Below are 24,700 nucleotides of genomic sequence, written 5' to 3' on the forward strand. Positions count from 1 at the left end.
CTCCTGAACTTCCCTGAATGGTAGGAAAGTGCTCAAGCCTAAGGTTGCCATCACCTGTGGTGCCAGTGGCCAGTCCTACTTGGGGGAAAATGCTGTTTGGAGGAAATCATAATTCCCAAATGTGGAATTTTGGCAGTAATAGGGACTGGGGGTCTTGTCTCTAGTTCTCACACTGTAACCCTGGTACTGCTGAGACAGCTTGAGGAAGGGAGTTTGGCAAGTGACTACACTGGTGAGTTCTGAGGTGCAACCCCAAGGTGGAGATGTATGCCTTTCTCATGAGGACACAGCAAGAAGTCAGCCATCTCAGAAGGGCATCTTCACTGGGAACTCAACCTCCTCCAGGTGAACTGTGAGCCTGATGTCTGTTGCTCAAACCCGTTGTCAGCATTTTGTACACTATCTCAAACGGACTCAAGGGAGCAGCAGCCACATACCCCTGGTTCACTATTGCCTACACCACAAAGGGGATCCTTACCACACAGGCTGGGGAGAAGGTAAGGGGATTTTGAGGTGGTCTTCTGTTGGGTAGTGATTTTGAATGAAGGTTAGTTTTATCCTTCAAGGGGATATTTGGCAAGCTTGGGGAAACTTTATGTTGTCATAATGGGGGAAAGGGTGCTTTTGAAATGACACTAAATATTCCACAATGCCAGGACATCCCTAACAATTATTCAGACCAAAATACCTAGAGTACCAACCTAACCCAGGGGAAATGGCTAATTCATAGCCCTTATTATTTCCCTAAGTAATTTTGAATGAAATTCATCAGATTGCCCTAGGGATGTGCAGCTCGTATCCAGAAAAGACTTCCAGGAGAAATACTGATGTCCTATGAAGTGTAGGACTCGAAGCTATGACATGGTCTCATCTTTAGGAAGATCACTGAGTCTACACATACAAAGCTGCACAGGTCACCAAGACCAGAACTCCCCCTGGGAATCAGCACAGAAAGCAATGCTTGGCCTTCCGGAGTGGTTCGTTTAGTATGGGTGGGATGAAGGCAGTCAACGGTTTCTGTGTTGACAGTGTTGACCCATTGACAAATGTTGACAGCTCCCTGAGGCCACTTATAACCAATGGAAACTCTCACAGTTTAAACTCTGAGGTTATTACTGCTCTGAAGAAGCCATTAGACAGAACACAGCATATCCTATCAAAACCGCTGGAGGCTCTTCTACCATCTTGCCCATTTCACTAGCAAAGAAACTGAGGCAGAGAGGACAAGTAACCCACCCTGGTTCCCATGTCTAGAAGACACTGAAGGGAATCAAGACTCATTTTCAACTCCAGTTCTCTATACAAAGTTTGGCAGAGTGTCTCTAAGTCTGTAGCTCCACTTTAGAATGACCCACCGATACGGCATCTTTGCTAAGAAAGGATTTGACTGGCTTTACTCCTCTAATTCCTTCTGGTTTCTTGACAGTGCTTTTTCTCATCAGCCCCATGGATGGTACCTGAGTGTGTGGTGATGAGATACTTCAAGATGCGTGCTGGTCACCAGAAAATCCAACCTTGGGTTCTAAAGTCAGAGCTTTGAGCCAAGGGAAGTCAAACTGACCTGATGTCCAGCAAATATCTGGGGAGGTCTGAAGACTATGCTCAGTCACATGGAGAGTAGAGTCAGGGACTCAGTTCCTATGCCTACTTAATGCAACACCAATGGAAACATCGGCCACCGGGCTGCATGGAGCTTCCTGGTTGAAACGTGCACTCATGTGATAAAATAATAAAATGCACTTAGTCTCTCAGGGGAGGGCATCCATAGAAAGCCCCAACGGAATCCCTCTCTGAACTTATTCACAGCTCCATGCATCAAATCTGTACCTTTACAATGAAGCTACTAAGTACTGCAATCTGCTGGGTTCCACGAGTCATTCTAGTGACTAGAACCTGGTGCTTCCTGTAAACGCCTGAACCTGTAACTAGCCGGTCAGGCTGCATGTGGAAGGGGAGCCCAGAAATGCAGCTGGCATCTAACACGAGGTCAGGCTTGATGGGGCCTCCGGTCTGCCATGAGCTCCTCGTGGTAGTGTTGCGATTGAGTTGTGTTGTGGTAGACCAGTTGGCACCGGAACAGTCACCATTACTGTCCTTTATGCTGGTTTACGAGCCATACTGACACTTCAATCTGCCAGATGTTCAACAAGAATTTAGGGACTGATTTAATCTATAGTGATGAATAATGCTAGTGGAAAGTGAAATGTTTAAAGTCCTCTGATTTAGGTGATACAGAACAGGCATTCTGAATGCATAGAGAAGAGATGTCGAGTTAGTGTATCCCCTTTCCTGAACAATGCTGTATGTCCCTCAGTCTCATCTGAATTACTGTCCTCATGGGCTACTCTGTGGCTTATTCATGGATAGTGTTGCATGCACTCTGCCTTATTAACACTAGACCATAATAGGATGGAATACCTGTGCAATTGTTCTTGGCTCCACGATAGTTTTAATGTATTTGTGTGTACATGTATGTGCATGTATGTAAGAGTGAGTTGTAGGTGAACAGTTACATGTATGTATGTTCATGTGGAGAACAGAGGCCAATCTTGTGTGTTATTCCTCAATCTGCCATCTGTTTTCTTTTTGAGACTTGTCTGGAACTTACCAAGTAGGCTAGGATGGTTGAACAGTAGGCCCCAGAGTTCTGCCTGTTTCTGCCTCCCCAGAGCTGGGATTACAAACATGCACCATTACATTAAACTCTTGGTTGCATGTATGCTGTTAAGAGTGTGGCGGATGACTATTTATAAATGAGGTTATAAAGTTAATAAGTCATAATCCCAGTCTATGACTAGTGGCAAATAGATATGGGAACAGCTTCAGTCTTGGGTTGTGAATCTGAGAGACAGGGTTGGTTCTTGGTCACTGCCTTTTCTGCAACTAAGAGCATTTGTTGCTAATGATTGTGTCACCTGCACCCATGTTAACATTGGTTCAGCAAGGCCTTTGGCAGACAGACCCACTCTCCTAACCATGCTGGATGGGATTTGGCTCACACAGTAGTTCCAGGGAGCAGACAATCAGGACAGAGCTCCTGAGATAATTATCGATGTAGCAAGATGGAATTGGGAGCATTTCTCATCCCTCAAGAAAGACCTTGATCTTTCTGCTTTAGATTTCTGTTCCTTCTTTGCCTGGAGTACAAAGAACATCCTACCTCTTAGTAGGGACTGTCTGCTGACATTTAGTTCAAAACCAAACAAAGTAAGAGACCAAAACCTAAATAAAGATCTTCAATATTCTTTTCCATTGTTGCCCCCTTCAGTATCTTCGGGACAGAGTATCCTTTGCAACTTCAGCATCCCCAAGACATCTTTAAGTCACTGCATACACCCTGATGAGAGTCTTATAGACACTTTCCAAGTGCCCGTGTACATTTGGACTGCTCCTTATTCAAAAGAAACTAAAAACACAGGTTGTGTTGGACAGCAGAAATTCAGAGAGATTAAGGAACAGGGTTCATGACACAAAATAATAGAGAGGCAGGTAGCCACCATTTTCCATAGGTCTGCCCAACTCCATAGGTTCAACTCATCCCAGCCAAATCACTGCTAGGCTGTTCAGAATGCTTAAAGGAGAGGCATGAGAAGTGCCCGGGGCCGACTCCAGGGTGAACTCAGAGGTTTGAACGTCCTGCCCCCAGACAAACCTATGATAGAAATGAGGCCCCTTCCTTTCTGCTCTAGGGTTGTCTTCTCACCAGACATCTCCAACAAAACCCTACCACCCTAGCCTGTCTCACAAGTGTCTCTTCACTGATGCAAGATTAACGGGACGCCAGAGCACCCCGTTGCTCTGCAAGCATAAATTGCAAGAAAAACATTTAGAATATTGATTAAGTGCTTCATGCTCGAAGATTTAAATTTACCTCCTGTATTTCCAGGATTAGCTGACATAATGGGGTCAGTCTGCCGGCACAAATGATTTACAGAACACCCATTGGCAGCTTTCCTTTGAAAACTCGACACTTAAAAATTTGCACTCGGTCACAACCAGCAGAGCCCCGGGTATAATCACCTTCCTGCCGGGAAGTTTCAAAATCAGTTCTGGACTGGTCTGGCCCTATCTGGAACAAATGGACTCTGTTTGGATCCCATGAGGTATTGCAGTAGAGGAGGGAGGGGAGCCTTCTAAATATAGATCATATTTAATATTCTCAAGCAAAACATGGAAGAATTAAATTGACCGTCTTCCCTCCATGCCTCCGAGTCATCTGACCCTAGCTGACTCTTTATCAGAGTCCAATCTGAAAGTACAAGTTTGACTCTGCCTTTGGGCTAGAAGGAAGAGAGACCAGGCTATGCAGAAGAGACCAGGCTATGCTGGGAGACCAGGTTATGCAAAGGAGATCAGAAGGTGTGGACTTAGATTCAGATCCCATGACCTCACAGCCCCACTTGGTGCTCCTCCACCTTCATGGGCACAGAGGAAGCCAAGTGTCCCTGTGAGAGCCACTTAGGGCTGATGAGCTCTGACAACAAGAGACAAATGGGGGGTGCATCTGTTTCAGGGTGCAGGGGCAGCAGAGGAGCTCATCTGGGCAGGAATCACCTTTACAGACAGAAATTTGCCATGTAGACAGACTCTATCTGTCACAGCTAAGCATCTGCTCTCCCGACTCCTTCTAGAATGTTCTCTCAAGGACGAGGGGAGGGGACCCAAGTCTTGGATGAACACTTGATGGCCTCCCATGTCTCATACCCAGACGTGCTTTATTTGGCTCGCAGAAAGAAAGTTAACTTTGCGGCTTGCACTGTTGCCAACTGCTGGCAGCCATGCCGCTGGATCTGAACTGACTACAAGCTCCTTGATCTGCTGCATCACCCTCTAAAGCCCAGAGCTGGATGGGAAGGCTGCAGTGACTCACCCTTAGAGTAGAGTCAGCTCAATATATCTACCATCTCCAAGGACTCAACCAACCCAAGGAGACAATCAGAACAAAAGCCTTGTTTTCTGGAGAGATATAGCTCAGTGTGTAAAGCATGTGCCGTACAAGCACTGAGGACCTGAGTCTGATCACCAGGACACGTGTGTCAACGGCACACACTTGTAACCCAGGGCTGGAGATGTAGAAACAGGCAGCCCTCTAGTGTAGCTCACTGACATCCAGAGAACTTACCGAACTTATCTGACACACTGTCTCAGAACATGGTGGGAATAACACTTGACGTCAACTCTGACCTACACATGCACACTTACGAATGGACACTTGCATGCATACGCGACTACACAGGAAAGAAACCTGACTGAGGCACGGTTACTCATATCTAAAATCCCAGCATTTGGAAGGCTGAGGTTGGTGGACGGACACAAATTCAAGGTCCCACTGGAGTATGTAAGATGTGAGACCTTTTCCCCAACACGACAAAGAGGGTGTGGATTTTAGTAATCCTGGTAGCCTCTCCCCTACAGACAACCAAAGCAACACCACTGCAGTTAGACATGGATCCTAGAGGTTTCCCGACACTGTACCGAGGTCTTCTCTGGGGGCCCTGGAGCTAAACAGTGCAGTGATCCCAAACAGAAGACTTTCCAATACCCACTTCCAGCCCCACGGACGTTTACTTTAAGGAATCGACAAGTGCTCTCTTTTGGTTTAAATACTCCCGAGTGTTTCCAGCTGCCAGGCCACTCAAGTATGCAGATGACGAAGTAATAGGTGGAATTATTAAGGTGTCTTTGCTTCTCATGTGACCATTTCGTACAAGTCAGAGAGAGGGGCTAACAATAGCACAGCCGGCGACACGCTTGTTACTAATATGCACGCCAATTAATCCTGACATGGGAGCTTGGCGGGTTACCCCAAACCCGGTATTTTATCACCCCAGGGGGCCAGCACTTGGACGTTTCCTTGACATTTTATACTAATCAATCAACTTTTTTTTAAAGCTGAGCTTTTCACAGCAGTCAGCCATGAACCCGTGATCACCAGGCCTGAAGCCACCCATTCCTCAGGAGGATCTGCTCTGGCTTTACCGATAATTACACTTCTAGGCAGACTTTTGAAAAAAAAATTTATGTTCTTATTCTTTTCCTTCCAAGGGGGGTCTGTCTCAAATGTTACGACAGATTCTCCAGCCCCCAAGAGTCTTCTCCTGTTATTGTATATTTAAAAATATTACAAGCGGACGCTTCTCAAGAGAGGTGAACTTTAAGGCTGCCAAAGTCTCTGACTGTCTCCAGATCTGTTACCAATGGATCCCAAGTTGGTTTAAGTCAGTTCTATTCTGAGCCATGTCACAGACAGGCAGGGACAAACACCATTCTGGGATATTTCTAGGACCTCCCTGGCAAATGGTAATTCATCTGCAGCCAGGCAGGCACAAAGGGAAGGCAGATGCAGAGAATCAGCCTCCTGGGAGCCCTGCGCTGAGCAGAGCCCTAAATCAGCCAGAGGGACCACGTTCTCAGGGTGAAGGCCCTTCACTTGTCACTGCCAAACCCCGGTCTATGGCCTCAAATTGTCTTTCAGCCATTCTTCATGTAGGTCACCCTAAAGAGGTCATCCAGCTACAAAACTCTTACTGGCAAACTCTCCCTATCCGGTGTCCTGGACCCAAGGCCAGAAGCAGCCCTAGGAGAAGTGTGGGCTTTAGATTTGCCACGTCATTCCCAGAGTTGACCTTCATCAGGACCTACGGTAGCGTCCCCCTCTTCTTTCCTGTCCTTTGCTTCCTCCCACTCCATGGGACCAGCCTGTCCATGACATGGATTCCAGCTAAGTCACTATCTCCTCAGTTCTCTCAGATACAAAGGGAAGGGATGCCTGCCATGTCTGCCCCACAGGAGTACTCTGAGGAGAAAGAGGACAGAGGGAACAGATATTTAGGGTTATGGAACACACTACTCTCCACCTGCCAGCTCTGTCTCTCACCATAGCTCCACAGCACACCCCAGACCTCCATCCCAGAGCCAAGCCAGGCAGCACCAGTCATCTTTCTAACAGCCCGGTCATGTGACCAACTGACTATGGGTCAGTCATCATGGAGAGAGCCACTTTTGCACGTCGTTCTGGAGCATCCCTTCTGCCCCTCTGACTGAACTCTAGGAAATGCTCATGCTCACGGGTCAAGAAGAGCAAGAATTAGCACATCTGCTAAGACCACGGTGCTAACACTGTCATCTGTGTCTCAGGTGTAAAGACGGATCGGCGAAACCCCAGAGACAGCCTCTCCCAGATGCCAGATGCCTCCAAACTCCACTGCGTACGACCAAGAAGGGAGGTGTCCACCCTCAGTTCTGGCCAATCCGATTTCTTTAGCCCTTTCACAGGAGTCAACAGAAGTAGCCCTGAGGTACAATTTTAGCTCTGTCCCTCTATTTACCATGCTAACACAGGGAGCGGAAAGGCATGGTTTCTGAGGAATGAAGCTCCTGTGTGCCTCAGCGTTGCCAGGGCAACTGCGCAGTGGTACACAGAGTCCTCCTGGCAGAGGGGGTTGGCTGGGCATATCTGTGTTGGAGGTGAGATGTGTATCACATGAACCTAAGCCAGGAGCCAGGATCGGATGTGAACAGGAATTGGGACACATCTCATGGCTATCAGTCTTCCCCACCTATGGGAGGAGGAAACTGGAAAGCCATGGATTCCAGGATTAATCTGAGACGTCACCTGATTACCTCACCTGACCTTCCAAACTGTGGGCAAGCAGCTTCTGTGGGCCCATTAGACTTTGTTCACTGAGAGGTAAATTTTTGTTTTAGTCTTTGAACTCTTATGCTATGCAGTTTTTAAGTCAGAGGGAACCTAATAATGGCCTTCGGTGGTGTCTTAGTTAGGGTTTTACTGCTGTGAACAGACACCGTGACCAAGGCGACTCTTAAGAGGACAACATTTAATTGGGGCTGGCTTACAGGTTCAGAGGTTCAGTCCATTATCAAGGTGGGAGCATGGTAGCATCCAGGCAGTCATGGTGCCAGAGGAGCTGAGAGTTCTACATCTTCATCTGAAGGCTGCTAGTGGAAGACTGGCTTCCAGGCAGCTAGGAAGAGGGTATTAAAGCCCACACCCACAGTGACACAGCTACTCCGACAGGGCCACATCTTCTAATAGTGCCACTCCCTGGGCTGAGCACGTACAAACCATCACAGGTGGCATGTGAGTCACCTTTGTCTATCTCAATGCATAGAGGACATACGGACACAGGTTTTGCTGAAGCACATCCCCCCACCCCTTCCTGATCAGAAAGCACCTCTAGCTTCACCACCTTCCTCCACTTGTGATGGTAAGGTCTTACCCTGCATCTGTCTGTTGTGTTTACTGACACTGGCATGTGAGGGTGGGAAACACAGAGAGCAAAGGATGACCGTGTGTCTGCGGCAGGCTGACTGTGTGCATCTGCAGCAGCTGACTGTGTGCATCTACACCAAGAAGGAGAAGCAATAGAGCCAGTGACAGAGAAGAGAATGACCTTGTCGTTTCTGACTTTAGGTCACCTCCACCAGGCGGGGAGGAACAAATCATCCCTCTTCTTTCAGACTCAGGGCCCTGCTACAAAAGGGGGCAGTAAATGCAGCTGCCCACTCCCCATGTGGCCTCCCAGCTCTGACACTCTCTGCAGCTCTGGAGAGGGTAAGGGCTCGAATGGTCCCTAAATCCAGAGGACACTGGGCTTGATGTCGAACTGTGTGCTCTGATTTCCTCCCTGCTGTCTGGTGTATGCCTGAAGTTGAGTGTTGGAGTGGGGACCCGGAAGCTTAGATGATGGGTACCGCACCGAGTGTAAGGAGGTGCCATGCAAATTAGATGGGAAAACTGCTCAACTTTTTCTAAGGAGAACAGCACTTGCAAAAGAAGGAGGTGTTCACACAAAAGCTCCCTCTAAGGGCTCTTGAGCAGCTGACCCCTGCCCATCACATGGAGAAGCAGAGGCGCTCTTGTGGTGAGACTGAGTTCCCATCATGATGCTTCAAAGTCTGGCACACGGCACATGTGTGCAACCCAACACTGCAGAAGCAGAGGAAAGAGGGCAAGACGTTCAAGGTCAACCTTAGCTACACGACAGGATATGAAGACCCTAGAACAATCAGAACAACAGCAAACAGCTTAAACATCCCTTTCCCCACGTGCCCCAGGCAGAAGATGCCATGGGGTGACCTTCTCCCTCAACACACATGGGCGGGGGACATTCTTGGGTTCCCGGCACTGCGTCTGTGATCCACCAGCTCTGCAGACTGGAATAGAATCGTTCTCTTGAAGCCTCTGTCTTCAGATTCAAGAGCTAGATGTCCATGTTCCAGTAACTAACCTTTCCGTGAGCAAATTACCACGTTCTAGTGACTAACCTTCTCTGTGAGCCATTGGGAGAGCACCCAGAGAGTCAGAACTCCTGCAAACCTTCAAAGAACTAATGTCAACAGTTGAATATTCAGTACAACTCAATAAAACAACAGAAACTGGAGCATTCCCTGGGCCTGGAGCACTCCCTGGGTCTGGAGCACTCCCTGGGCCTGGAGCACTCCCAGTGACTGAAATACTCCCTGGGCCTGGAGGCAGAAACTTTCATGTTTATACTTTGCTTTTCCTCAGGCATTTCTGGGTTGGTTTGCCAGAAGTCTCTTATCACTGTCACTGGATTCTGGCCACACACAAGATTTTCCATGGCACTTTTATACTGGAAAAGCATTTTTTTTTTTTTGCCTTGCAACTAACTAGTCTTTCTGAGACTCTACACAACAGTTAATATCAATGCCTCTTGTTTACCTTCAGTGGCAGTGGAATAGTCCAGAGAGGCTTGAATGGCTGTAACGGCAACAAGCCAAGAACCCCCTCTATCTAAATATGATATGTTGATATGTTGTTGCTTTCTCAAGACCACAGAATTGGCTACAGATATAGATGGAGCCAACTCAGTTCTACCACACTCCTCCAAAATAAACACCGAAGTCCTCAGTTAAGTGGCAGTCAGTCCCACAGTTGTCTCTCTTCACTTGAAGACATCACAACTTTCAGATGCAAATCTGGGCTGGAGAGACGGCTCAGTGGACAAAGCACTAATGTGCTCGCCACACACGTCAAGACCTGAGTGCATACTCCCAGAACCCACGTAAAGCAAGACACAGCAGCATGTATCACTTATCCCAGCACCCTGATGAGGTAGGAGGCAGAGCTGTGGATGGGCCAACCTTAGATGTGACAGGTCAATCCCAAAGCTCACAGCTAGGCTGGGCTTACACAGATCCAGCAAGAGCCCCTATCTCAAACACAAGGGAAGAAGGCTGACACCAAGGTTGTGCTGACGTCCACACCACACATATACTGTAGTCCATGGGCTCCTGCATCATACATATGGACATGCATGTACACAAAGACTTCTTTTTGGAAAACTTCAAATCTGCGTGGCACCTTTTGAATGACGAGCACATGTCCTCCCAGAAGCCAGCTCTGATAGGAAACCGAGACCCACTTCTCACCTGCAAATTCGCACAGGGTGGTAAAACGTGTGTGGGGATCTCATTCTCAGACCCTGCTGGCCCCAGAGGCTTGTTCTTGACCCGGAAGGCAGTGGTAGTGGTGGCAGTGGTGGTCTGGACTGGAGGGGCTGGCTGCCACATGGTCACATCTGAGCCATTGCCAAAGGCTTGAATTGCATTTTCTGTGGTAGGACGAAAGGACATCCCATTTCAGAGGCAAGCAAAACATAACAGGAAGGATGGATGCATACAGCCAAAGGCACAGACGAACAGGAATTCTGGTTGTAACACTGTGTGTGTCAAAACAACCCCATCCCCTAGCCCCTAACCCCAGCATTGGCCCCCCTGCCCCCATCCCATCCCATCCACCCAACCCTGTTCCCCCATTTCTCATCCCCATCACACCCCTCCCCCACCCCAATCACACCCATCCCCCATACCACTCATCCACCCACCCACCCCCTAGCTACTCTACCCAGCCACCCAGCCACCCAGTCACCTGTCAGCACATCTACCTTACTGCTACTGAGAACCAGTCTCTTGGATCGAATGGCTCAGAAGTCAATCTACTCATTAAACAATGAGCAAGACACTCTACCATGAGCACAGCGTGAACTTACTCACAGCCCTTTGATAGTCATGCTCAGACTCAGAAGTAGCATCACAGCTACAGTATTTTCAAAAAGAAAAAAAATCCTTACACTAGGTTAGAATTCTATATGAAATAACCAGTGGGGCTTTCTTCACCCTGAAGTTCGGTGATGCTAACATTCACGCCCACTTGGCAGGAGAATGCGGCCACTTTCTTTAGAAGAAAAATCTACCCGAACCTCATCAACATCTAGTGAAAATTTAAGTATGATTATTTTTCTCCTCTCTGCTTCCAGTCTTCCAAACAGAATCTGCATAATTAGATAGGCACGGCCCTGTCTAAATGAAAAGTTTGAGACGTGAAACTTTCAAAGCTTATTATAATTTCATGGGATTAGATTGTTTTTACGGCAAGAGTAAATTGGTTGTGTGTTGTTCCCTTCCCAAAATGAATAAGAAACAGTTTTTAATCAGGTCTTCGGGGATTTGCCCTGGATTTAGGATTTTTTTTTTATTTCATATTCATTGTATAAGAAATCAGACTCCTTCATTTGGGACCCAAAAGTGCAAATTGCTAATACACGATGCTTACTTGGCACTTTCGATATGTAAGACAGAGTAACTGAACCCTAATCTTTCTCTCAGAAGTGACACTTTTGGCACTCCTGAGGCTGCAGAGCGGAAGAGACCACCAACACTGCCCAACCCTGCCCACATCCCTGGCCCAAGAGGAAACTGTATAAGGCCTCTGGGTCCCATGGGGGAGGGCCCAGGAGCGGCAGGACCCCTGCCTGAGACACCGCCGGAACCTGAAGGAAACAGACCGGATAAACAGTTCTCTGCACCCAAATCCCGTGGGAGGGAGAGCTAAACCTTCAGAGAGGCAGACAAGCCTGGGAAACCAGAAGAGACTGCTCTCTGTACATACATCTCGGACGCCAGAGGAAAACACCAAAGGCCATCTGGAACCCTGGTGCACTGAAGCTCCCGGAAGGGGCAGCACATATCTTCCTGGTTGCTGCCGCTGCAGAGAGCCCATGGGCAGCACCCCGCGAGCAAACTTGAGCCTCGGGACCACAGGTAAGACCAACTTGTCTGTTGCAAGAAGGTTGCCTGGTGAAATCGGGACACACAGAGGCAGAATTCCTCTAGGACCGGGCACGTCCTGTGTTTACCGGAAGTCCCACACCCTCGGATCCCGGCCCGCAGCAGCTCTCTGCTCCCAGACCCCGTGGGAAACAGACCTCACTGCCTGGTCAGGTGGGCACTCCTGAGGCTGCATAAGCTCCCGGAAGGGGCGGCACAGGTCTTCCTGGTTGCTGCCGCCGCAAAGAGCCCGTGGGCAGCACCCCGCGAGCGAACTTGAGCCTCGGGACCACAGGTAAGACCAACTTTTCTGCTGCAAGAAAGCTGCCTGGTGAACTCAAGACACAGGCCCACTGGAACAGCTGAAGACCTGTAGAGAGGAAAAACTACACGCCCGAAAGCAGAACACTCTGTCCCCATAACTGACTGAAAGAGAGGAAAACAGGTCTACAGCACTCCTGACACACAGGCTTATAGGACAGTCTAGCCACTGTCAGAAATAGCAGAACAAAGTAACACTAGAGATAATCTGATGGCAAGAGGCAAGCGCAGGAACACAAGCAACAGAAACCAAGACTACATGGCATCATCGGAGCTCAATTCTCCCACCAAAGCAAACACGGAATATCCAAACACACCAGAAAAGCAAGATCTAGTTTCAAAATCATATTTGATCATGATGCTGGAGGACTTCAAGAAAGATGTGAAGAACTCCCTTAGGGAAACACAGGAAAACATTAATAAACAAGTAGAAGCCTACAGAGAGGAATCGCAAAAATCCCTGAAAGAATCACAAAAATCCCTGAAAGAATTCCAGGAAAACACAATCAAACAGTTGAAGGAATTAAAAATGGAAATAGAAGCAATCAAGAAAGAACACATGGAAACAACCCTGGATATAGAAAACCAAAAGAAGAGACAAGGAGCTGTAGATACAAGCTTCACCAACAGAATACAAGAGATGGAAGAGAGAATCTCAGGAGCAGAAGATTCCATAGAAATCATTGACTCAACTGTCAAAGATAATGTAAAGCGGAAAAAGCTACTGGTCCAAAACATACAGGAAATCCAGGACTCAATGAGAAGATCAAACCTAAGGATAATAGGTATAGAAGAGAGTGAAGACTCCCAGCTCAAAGGACCAGTAAATATCTTCAACAAAATCATAGAAGAAAACTTCCCTAACCTAAAAAAAAAGAGATACCCATAGGCATACAAGAAGCCTACAGAACTCCAAATAGATTGGACCAGAAAAGAAACACCTCCTGTCACATAATAGTCAAAACGCCAAACGCACAAAATAAAGAAAGAATATTAAAAGCAGTAAGGGAAAAAGGTCAAGTAACATATAAAGGCAGACCTATCAGAATCACACCAGACTTCTCGCCAGAAACTATGAAGGCCAGAAGACCCTGGACTGATGTCATACAGCCCCTAAGAGAACACAAATGCCAGCCCAGGTTACTGTATCCTGCAAAACTCTCAATTAACATAGATGGAGAAACCAAGATATTCCATGACAAAACCAAATTTACACAATATCTTTCTACAAATCCAGCACTACAAAGGATAATAAATGGTAAAGCCCAACATAAGGAGGCAAGCTATACCCTAGAAGAAGCAAGAAACTAATCGTCTTGGCAACAAAACAAAGAGAGTGAAAGCACACAAACATAACCTCACATCCAAATATGAATATAACGGGAAGCAATAATCACTATTCCTTAATATCTCTCAACATCAATGGCCTCAACTCCCCAATAAAAAGAAATAGATTAACAAACTGGATACGCAACGAGGACCCTGCATTCTGCTGCCTACAGGAAACACACCTCAGAGACAAAGACAGACACTACCTCAGAGTGAAAGGCTGGAAAACAACTTTCCAAGCAAATGGTCAGAAGAAGCAAGCTGGAGTAGCCATTCTAATATCAAATAAAATCAATTTTCAACTAAAAGTCATCAAAAAAGATAAGGAAGGACACTTCATATTCATCAAAGGAAAAATCCACCAAGATGAACTCTCAATCCTAAATATCTATGCTCCAAATACAAGGGCACCTACATACGTAAAAGAAACCTTACTAAAGCTCAAAACACACATTGCACCTCACACAATAATAGTGGGAGATTTTAACACCCCACTCTCATCAATGGACAGATCATGGAAACAGAAATTAAACAGTGATGTCGACAGACTAAGAGAAGTCATGAGCCAAATGGACTTAACGGATATTTATAGAACATTCTATCCTAAAGCAAAAGGATATACCTTCTTCTCAGCTCCTCATGGTACTTTCTCCAAAATTGACCATATAATTGGTCAAAAAATGGGCCTCAACGGGTACAGAAAGATAGAAATAATCCCATGCGTGCTATCGGACCACCACGGCCTAAAACTGGTCTTCAATAACAATAAGGGAAGAATGCCCACATACACGTGGAAATTGAACAATGCTCTACTCAATGATAACCTGGTCAAGGAAGAAATAAAGAAAGAAATTAAAAACTTTTTAGAATTTAATGAAAATGAAGGTACAACATACCCAAACTTATGGGACACAATGAAAGCTGTGCTAAGAGGAAAACTTATAGCGCTGAGTGCCTGCAGAAAGAAACAGGAAAGAGCATATGTCAGCAGCTTGACAGCACACCTAAAAGCTCTAGAACAAAAAGAAGCAAATACACCCAGGAGGAGTAGAAGGCAGGAAATAATCAAACTCAGAGCTGAAATCAACCAAGTAGAAACAAAAAGGACCATAGAAAGAATCAACAGAACCAAAAGTTGGTTCTTTTGAGAAAATCAACAAGATAGATAAACCCTTAGCCAGACTAACGAGAGGACACAGAGAGTGCGTCCAAATTAACAAAATAAGAAATGAAAAGGGAGACATAACTACAGATTCAGAGGAAATTCAAAAAATCATCAGATCTTACTATAAAAACCTATATTCAACAAAACTTGAAAATCTTCAGGAAATGGACAATTTCCTAGACAGATACCAGGTATCGAAGTTAAATCAGGAACAGATAAACCAGTTAAACAACCCCATAACTCCTAAGGAAATAGAAGCAGTCATTAAAGGTCTCCCAACCAAAAAGAGCCAAGGTCCAGATGGGTTCAGTGCAGAATTCTATCAAACCTTCATAGAAGACCTCATACCAATATTATCCAAACTATTCCACAAAATTGAAACAGATGGATCACTACCGAATACCTTCTACGAAGCCACAATTACTCTTATACCTAAACCACACAAAGACACAACAAAGAAAGAGAACTTCAGACCAATTTCCCTTATGAATATCGACGCAAAAATACTCAACAAAATTCTGGCAAACCGAATTCAAGAGCACATCAAAACAATCATCCACCATGATCAAGTAGGCTTCATCCCAGGCATGCAGGGATGGTTTAATATACGGAAAACCATCAACGTGATCCATTATATAGACAAACTGAAAGAACAGAACCACATGATCATTTCATTAGATGCTGAGAAAGCATTTGACAAAATTCAACACCCCTTCATGATAAAAGTCCTGGAAAGAATAGGAATTCAAGGCCCATACCTAAACATAGTAAAAGCCATATACAGCAAACCAGTTGCTAACATTAAACTAAATGGAGAGAAACTTGAAGCAATCCCACTAAAATCAGGGACTAGACAAGGCTGCCCACTCTCTCCCTACTTATTCAATATAGTTCTTGAAGTTCTAGCCAGAGCAATCAGACAACAAAAGGAGATCAAGGGGATACAGATCGGAAAAGAAGAGGTCAAAATATCACTATTTGCAGATGATATGATAGTATATTTAAGTGATCCCAAAAGTTCCACCAGAGAACTACTAAAGCTGATAAACAACTTCAGCAAAGTGGCTGGGTATAAAATTAACTCAAATAAATCAGTTGCCTTCCTCTATACAAAAGAGAAACAAGCCGAGAAAGAAATTAGGGAAACGACACCCTTCATAATAGACCCAAATAATATAAAGTACCTCGGTGTGACTTTAACCAAGCAAGTAAAAGATCTGTACAATAAGAACTTCAAGACACTGAGGAAAGAAATTGAAGAAGACCTCAGAAGATGGAAAGATCTCCCATGCTCATGGATTGGCAGGATTAATATAGTAAAACTGGCCATTTTACCAAAAGCAATCTACAGATTCAATGCAATCCCCATCAAAATACCAATCCAATTCTTCAAAGAGTTAGACAGAACAATTTGCAAATTCATCTGGAATAACAAAAAACCCAGGATAGCTAAAGCTATCCTCAACAATAAAAGGACTTCAGGGGGAATCACTATCCCTGAACTCAAGCAGTATTACAGAGCAATAGTGATAAAAACTGCATGGTATTGGTACAGAGACAGACAGATAGACCAATGGAATAGAATTGAAGACCCAGAAATGAACCCACACACCTATGGTCACTTGATTTTTGACAAAGGAGCCAAAACCATCCAATGGAAAAAAGATAGCATTTTCAGCAAATGGTGCTGGTTCAACTGGAGGGCAACATGTAGAAGAATGCAGATCGATCCATGCTTATCACCCTGTACAAAGCTTAAGTCCAAGTGGATCAAGGACCTCCACATCAAACCAGACACACTCAAACTAATAGAAGAAAAACTAGGGAAGCATCTGGAACACATGGGCACTGGAAAAAATTTCCTGAACAAAACACCAATGGCTTACGCTCTAAGATCAAGAATCGACAAATGGGATCTCATAAAACTGCAAAGCTGCTGTAAGGCAAAGGACACTGTGGTTAGGACAAAACGGCAACCAACAGATTGGGAAAAGATCTTTACCAATCCTACAACAGATAGAGGCCTTATATCCAAAATATACAAAGAACTCAAGAAGTTAGACCGCAGGGAAACAAATAACCCTATTAAAAAATGGGGTTCAGAGCTAAACAAAGAATTCACAGCTGAGGAATGCCGAATGGCTGAGAAACACCTAAAGAAATGTTCAACATCTTTAGTCATAAGGGAAATGCAAATCAAAACAACCCTGAGATTTCGCCTCACACCAGTGAGAATGGCTAAGATCAAAAACTCAGGTGACAGCAGATGCTGGCGAGGATGTGGAGAAAGAGGAACACTCCTCCATTGTTGGTGGGATTGCAGACTGGTACAACCATTCTGGAAATCAGTCTGGAGGTTCCTCAGAAAATTGGACATTGAACTGCCTGAGGATCCAGCTATACCTTTCTTGGGCATATATCCAAAAGATGCCTCAACATATAAAAGAGACACGTGCTCCACTATGTTCATTGCAGCCTTATTTATAATAGCCAGAAACTGGAAAGCACCCAGATGCCCTTCAACAGAGGAATGGATACAGAAAATGTGGTACATCTACACAATGGAATATTACTCAGCTATCAAAAACGAGTTTATGAAATTCGTAGGCAAATGGTTGGAACTGGAAAATATCATCCTGAGTGAGCTAACCCAATCACAGAAAGACATACATGGTATGCACTCATTGATAAGTGGCTATTAGCCCAAATGCTTGAATTACCCTAGATCCCTAGAACAAACGAAACTCAAGACGGATGACCAAAATGTGAATGCTTCACTCCTTCTTTAAATGAGGAAAAAGAATACCCTTGGCAGGGAAGGGAGAGACAAAGATTAAAACAGAGACTGAAGGAACACCCATTTAGAGCCTGCCCCACATGTGGCCCATACATATACAGCCACCCAATTAGACAAGATGGATGAAGCAAAGAAGTGCAGATCGACAGGAGCCGGATGTAGATCGCTCCTGAGAGACACAGCCAGAATACAGCAAATACAGAGGCGAATTCCAGCAGCAAACCACTGAACTGAGAATAGGTCCCCCGTTGAAGGAATCAGAGAAAGAACTGGAAGAGCTTGAAGGGGCTCGAGACCCCATATGTACAACAATGTCAAGCAACCAGAGCTTCCAGGGACTAAGCCACTACTTAAAGACTATACATGGACTGACCCTGGACTCTGACCTCATAGGTAGCAATGAATATCCTAGTAAGAGCACCAGTGGAAGGGGAAGCCCTGGGTCCTGCTAAGACTGAACCCCCAGTGAACTAGACTATGGGGGGGAGGGCGGCAATGGGGGGAGGGTTGGGAGGGGAACACCCATAAGGAAGGGGAGGGGAGAGGGGGATGTTTTCCCGGAAACCGGGAAAGGGAATAACACTGGAAATGTATATAAGAAATACTCAAGTTAATAAAAAAAAATTTCATAAAACTTTGTTAAACATAGTAAAACTTCACGAAGTGTTTGCATTCTATGAGGGCTTTCTGATGTCTGAAAAGTTTGCTCATGTCACTGTTAATAAAGGGCTTAAGCACAAAAAAAAAAAAAGAAGTGACACTTTGTTTCAACATTGTCATCCTTCCCGTTTAGCAAAATTGGAAGCTTGTTTTCCATGACTGTACACTGGGAGGGGGTGAGGGCTCTGTAAGAGACAGCTTCCAAATAATACAAATGAAGCTTCCTGCTAGGCTCTGTGACTTAAGTGCTTTACAGATCCTTGAGAAAGGCAAACCTGTAGACCAGGTTCCCTCAGTGATCTCAGAACAAGAACTCAGGCCCCTGCTTTTCCTTGTTAGACACAGAGGTTCAAGAGAGAGCTGTCATGCATGGACTACCCTTGCTTTCCCAGGGGTGTTGATGTAGTCTGTTTGAGTTTAGCTGTTCTCTTGCTCATCCACTGAAATGCTCCTGAAATAACTAGGTTCCAGGTATAGCGCCATGTACTAAGCATAAAGGTCTTGAACAGCAGTGACAACCTGCATAAGACCAAAGCCACATCCCCAAGCAGATTTTTGACCAGAAAGGACAGAGAGCAAAATCTACCATACATGGGCAGTGGTAAATGCCAGGAGAAAGGAGGCTGGGGTCAAGATAAAGGGTCTAGGTATGTCCAGGAACGATACAGGTCTACCTCTCTTCCCCCTTCCCCTTAGTTTTCTCTCTTCCCTGGACCTCTGCCACGCACTTGGCTTTAAAATGACCACTTCCCATCCCCAAACCATAACCAAACAACCAACTGTAGCTGTGCTCACCGTAGGGGAATCAGAGAGAAAGTCTGGCTAACTGGAAAAGACATGGACTGAGGCTTCCACGTACAAGTCACGATCGAGGACCTGTGACAGCCTCTACTCCAGGCCCCTTTGTAGGGTACTGCATTTGTGGCTCTGTGCCCCATCCAAACAAGGATGAACAGAATGATTATGAAAACTTTTGGCTGGCTTTGATGTTTGTGTTTATTTAAAAGTCATTAATAAGACTATTCTCCCTCCCCTTTACCAAAACGCTGCCAAAGAGGGACATCTTCAATGCCTCCCTGAGGAACAAAGTTTTCATTGCTTTATTTTTGCTAAAACTTGTATTCAACCACAATAGTACAAGAAAGGAAAAAAAAAGGAGTGGATAAAAAGGAGCCCAAACAAAAGGTTCATCCAATGTTTCCACAAATGCTTCCATATTTATGGCTCATTGTGTGGGTTCAGTGTTTCCTAAGAACTCAGAAAGCTCAGGGTCTTTGGAAGTCAAGATGTGGCACAAGGATCCAAGCTTTGGACCACAGCTCTACCAGTCAGGGTCTGTGAGGATGCTACACTCTTACTCCTGCGGATACGACACTTGCATCCCCCTGGGGTTCTCGGGTGGTGTATGGAAAATGAAACTGCAAGGACTCCGAACCCCTTTCTGTTGCATCTCATGGCACAACATGAGTTGTGTCTCAGTTGGAGAGTTGTTCAAGCAGATATGGCCGACTATCATGGAGCCATGGAGGAGGGAGACCTGGTGTCCTGCTTTTCAAGTTTTTCTGACAGATGCCCGCGGTTCACATCTGTACACTCCTGTTCCTTTGTTGAGCACCATTCCAAATAACCTAAGGAGCACCACAGCAGTAGCTGGCCCTGTTCCCAACAAGGAGGACCCTGTTCCCAAAGGCTCAGCTCTCAACTCCAAGATACCCCCCCTTGAGATTCCCTGCTGCACTGCCAGATTCCTCAATCAGGATAGACCCATCGCTTCTATCTGAGCCAGTCCTGACAAGGCAAGGAGGTGTTGACTTTAACATTCTAATTCCCCTGAAGGGTCCTCGGGGACCTGTCCTATGCACTCCGTTGAGCTTTTCACATTGTAAATTCCTACCAGGTTTTCAGAACCTGGGGATGAACTCTCGACTGCTGCCAAGATCAGAATTTGATCTGTGGGTAGAGGTATTCTTTCACATGCAATACACGCTTGGTTATTTGACTCTCTTGTCTTCAGAGGCCTTTGGTATCACAGTCTTGGCAGCACCTAATTCATCACTTGTGTGGCTCCTTGCTGTGCGTGCCAAAAGAAGCAAGCATCTACCAGCCACCAGGGAAAGGAGAGAGAAAGGGAAGGGAAAGAAGGACATAATAGACAGGCAGACAGAACTTTCACTCAAAGAGAAAAGCACAAATGCATTGGCATTCTTCTTATTTTTTTAAAAACTCACTGAGACAAGTATTGTCCTTAAAAAAATTCAGAAATTTCAAGCAGTCTTCCAGGTCATTGCCGCTGTTGCTGCAGTCACACCATGGTGCCACGCTGAGGCTGCTGGAGTCTACGTAGTTGGGAGTCATGACTGTGCCTAAAAGAGAAAAAGACAAGGCACATTGCCCTCCTGTATTGACACGGACATTTCTGTGGCCTAAAAAGGAAATAAATGCTTCTCTGACAGTAGAAATATCACAGCTAATCACAAATTCTGTGGTTGGCGGGCAGGGCTTTATGTTAGGTGGTACATTCTCTTGGCAATTTATCTCGAGTACATAAAATAATCTATACATTTACTTTAAAAATTATAAGCAAATTCCTTGGGCTGTATTTAGGGTATTTTCTTCCTGTACAAATGGTATAGATGTTATGGGAAAGGCGAGAATTAACTTAGAATCTACGAGTTGCCAAATCCCTTGCATTTTCTTGAAAATGTCATTAATCTTCATAAATAGAGAGTACTGGGTGCACATAGCCTAAGAGTTATTTTATGCTTTTAATGCAGTTTCCTTGGAGGCAAATGTCTTCAGGGGACTGTAGACGCCTCCAACGAGGTCACCACGTCCTGAATGTCTACAAATGTGTACAAAGAGGCTGCCACTCCCAATTCCCAACTGATTAAAATAAAACTGTCCACAGTAGAAAGAGATGGACATAAAGGTGGGGTGTAGCACAGTTGATAGGTACTTGTCCAATCTGTAGCGCCTCATCAGCCAGGTGTGGTGAAGCGCATCTGTAACCCCAGCACTTGGTTGGTGGAGACACATGAGTTCAGGGTCATCCTTAGTTACAAAGAGAATCTGAGGCCAGTGGGCTACAGGAGACCTCATCAAAAGAAGAAGGAGGAATACAAGAAAGGAAGGAAAGAGAAAAAGCCAAAAGAAAAAAGAAAAACAAACCAACCAAACACACACAGTGGAACTCCCCATCAAGCACTATCTCTGGATCCTCAACGGTTCCCACAGAGATGTTGTGTGGGCCTTTCTGCTTATGACTTGTGGTTTTTCTGTTGGGTTCGCCACTGGGAGAGAAACACACAATGCATCTATATTTAATACAATCCAAATGTCTTCTCCTGGGTGGCTCATACCAGGCGATGCCCACGGAGGCCAAGAACTTTCTGTTTTTAGTTGCTTTTGTGGAAGGAAGAAGAAGTAGGTGGTCAGAAATCCAGAGGATGAGTTTAACTACAAATAAAACGATAGTTTTTAGAAACTCGTCTGGGGTCAAGGGCATACTGTCATGACCCTACTAGTCTACTATTAAAAAAAAAAAAAAAAACCTCAAACCTCATTGTTAGCATGAGAATTTTCATCTGCGCCCTACAGAGAGGTCTAATTTGCCAGACGACACTGGGAACAGAGTGGAGAGGTCAACATCTCTGCATTTCGGATGCCACAGTGGATCCCTGGCACTGGGAAAGCTTTGTGCAGAAGTTGAGAGCCACCGACTCAGAAAGCCGTGTAGAAGAACAGATACAGACCCAGGAGAGAAATAACCTTTGGCCGCCACACCATACTCCATCTACCATCATCATCCTGAGGCACACAAGGCTTGCCAAGCCTAGGGATGCTCTCACAGAAATGCTGGCAGTACCTGCTCGCCTTGGCTGCTCACAGGGGAGTTAGTGAGTATCAACTCCTGGAAGGACACAGACTGAAGTACTAGACTTAACACTGCCTCCCGGGATCGGCCCTGGTTTTATTTTACGTTTTTTTTTTTTTAATGTTTTATTCTTCTTAAACGTGCATATGTCTTAACTGCTCTCTCGTCATTTCTGCAGCTCTGTAATTTCACACATCATCCCATGGTTACATTTCTGCCGTTCTAACTTAAGGAGTGTGTGCACACTTGCTGGCTGGAAACACAGAGATGGTGCACACCTGGAGGAACCGGAGCAGGATTGTTAAAGGTGTTACAGGTGTGAGCACAGGTATTGTTCTAAAAAGCCAGGAGTGGCTGGGGCCTTTTGCGTTATACACTCGCTCACTGGAGCCAAAGATCCTCACTGGAGACATTCGGGTGGTGAGGTTAGCTTGTGCTGTCACCCTAGGTGGGAGGGTCTTCCCGCTGGTGATGTGTATGACCCTGTCACAGATGCTGGGAGGGCGAGCCTGGGCTGTGAGACAGCTGTGACTTCTCTCACCTTCCTCAGCCTTCACTATGTTCCTTCTCAAATGCCAACTGTGATGGAACCCTGAGAGGGAAGCTTCGGTTGTGCCTGGTACGCAAGGGCAGCCGCTTTTCTTTCTGCCACCCCTGTTTGCCCCAGATGTAAGTCTGCCTCTTTCTGGATGTTTCCCCGAGGAGTGTTATTTCATTGTACTAGTTTCCTGAATGTGGAGCGTATGGGTAGCCTAGTGCCACAAGCCTCTCAAGTTAGAAAACACCGGTTCTGCTCTCAGTTATATACAAGGGAGGGAACTCATTTTAAACAATCCCACGCACACCAGGAGTCAAGTGGCCAAGAATAACATTGGCAAGGAGCTCCTATTGGGGGGCGAGGGGGTCATTTCCAGGGGGCCAGTTCTTAGAGACAGTTTCTTGGATTTCCAAGTTCCTTCTTCCCAAAGTTCCCTAATTCAAATAACTTCGTTGGACTTGCTCTCTTCTTCTAATACACATGCAACCCTTGCTTTCGTTCTGTGTGGCCAGTTCCAGTTCCTCAATGGAGATGCTTTAATTTCTTTAAAGTAGATAGTCTTCTTTAACCCAGTGTCTCCCTTCTCTGGCATGTTTCCTTTCTCCCTTTCTCCTTCCCTCCTTCCTTCCTTCCTCCTTCCCTCCTTTCTTCCTTTCTCCTTCCCTCCTTCCTTCCTTCCTCCTTCTTTCCTTCCTTTCTCTTTCCCTCCTTCCTTCCTTCCTCCTTCTCTCCTTCCTTTCTTCTTCCCTCCCTCCTTCCTTCCTCCCTCCCTCCCTCCCTCCCTCTTTCCTTCGGAGTATCTTCAAACCTCTAGAACAAAATCTACTGGGAAAATTTCTCTTGTGTAGACACCGTAAGCCACCTTAAACAAATATGAAATCCAGATTTTTCTGCCCTGGCCTTACCAATCAGTCCCGAGTAGGCCAGGAGGCAGTCTGCGTAGTTCTCCTTAAGACAGTTGCTGACAGACCTTGACTCTGGCTGGCAGTTGGTAAAAAAATCTGCAAGGCGAGATCTGCAACAGAAAAGGGGTTGGGGGGGGGGATACATTGAAAACACCCCAGGCCTCTGAATTGAGAGAAGGGATGTGGGGAGAGGGCAGTCACAGGCTCAGGGGTGAGGAGGCAACCGTGGGGTTACTGACTCTTAATTGTGTACTTCAAGTACTTCAAAAGTAAGTAGGGGGGGGAGTAAGTGGAGAGGATTTTGGATGTTTCCAGTGCAAAGATATGATATGGTTCTGGGACAATGAACATGCCAATTAGCCAAATCGTCACACATTGCATATGTACACGCATTAAAACATCACCTTGAGGTCCATAAATATGTATGATATATTGTGTGTCTATGACGAATGCAAAGTATCCATGAAGAGGGAAAATAACATTGTCTGTGGACAGACATAATAATAATTTCTTTGGCAGTATGCTTCTTTGTGCTTGTTCTCTCCCTCACCACCCACCGAGCGTGTACACACACACACACACACACACACACACACACACACACACACACACCACATTTACACGCAGAAAACACCAAATTATGGGTGTATCTTTCCTTTATTCAACCCTGCACCCACCCCTTCCCCGACCTCCATCTACCTGTGTGTGCCTGTTTGTTTGGACAGAAATCTTCAGGGTCTATAACTGGAGAAATCTAGAGGCTTTGAAGTTTCCATTCAATATTTATTTCTGACTAGACTTATTTGCATCTTTAGGAAACACGGCTTCTCTACACTCTCACCGGAGATCCACACTGGGAAAATATTTACTTTATACAGAAACATGTTCCTGGCATCAAAATTGGATCCTACAGCCCATCTGCTCCCATAATTCCTAGAGTCTTACAATATGCATGCTTCTGTCTCCTGAGTCTTTTTGCCTCCCCCTCGCCCCATGCTCTAAAGAGCTGGTTTTTCTG

General features: G+C 45.6%; 1 protein-coding gene and 1 long non-coding RNA gene across 4 annotated transcripts in view; one reads left to right on the forward strand and one right to left on the reverse strand.

Moving 5' to 3' along the window:
• The window catches only part of Gfra1 (GDNF family receptor alpha 1), a 232,525-nt gene that overhangs the window by 17,122 nt on the left and 190,703 nt on the right, over window positions 1-24,700 (reverse strand). For both annotated transcript variants that reach the window (NM_012959.2, XM_087634670.1), the window contains 3 exon segments: window positions 10,417-10,598; window positions 20,594-20,728; window positions 23,683-23,792. In NM_012959.2, the coding sequence (NP_037091.1) occupies window positions 10,417-10,598; window positions 20,594-20,728; window positions 23,683-23,792 (427 nt within the window).
• LOC102556644 (uncharacterized) lies at window positions 17-24,635 on the forward strand. Of its 2 annotated transcripts, none has more exons than XR_015648340.1 (3): window positions 17-497; window positions 22,418-22,555; window positions 24,498-24,635. It is a non-coding gene; the product is annotated as an uncharacterized LOC102556644 (long non-coding RNA). The 2 variants fall into 2 exon arrangements; XR_015648339.1 differs by having other exon boundaries at window positions 28-497; window positions 22,418-22,567.

Source organism: Rattus norvegicus, chromosome 1 (genome assembly GCF_021556685.1).
Source record: "Rattus norvegicus strain SHRSP/BbbUtx chromosome 1, alternate assembly SHRSP_T2T, whole genome shotgun sequence".
Classification (NCBI taxonomy): Eukaryota; Metazoa; Chordata; class Mammalia; order Rodentia; family Muridae; genus Rattus; species Rattus norvegicus.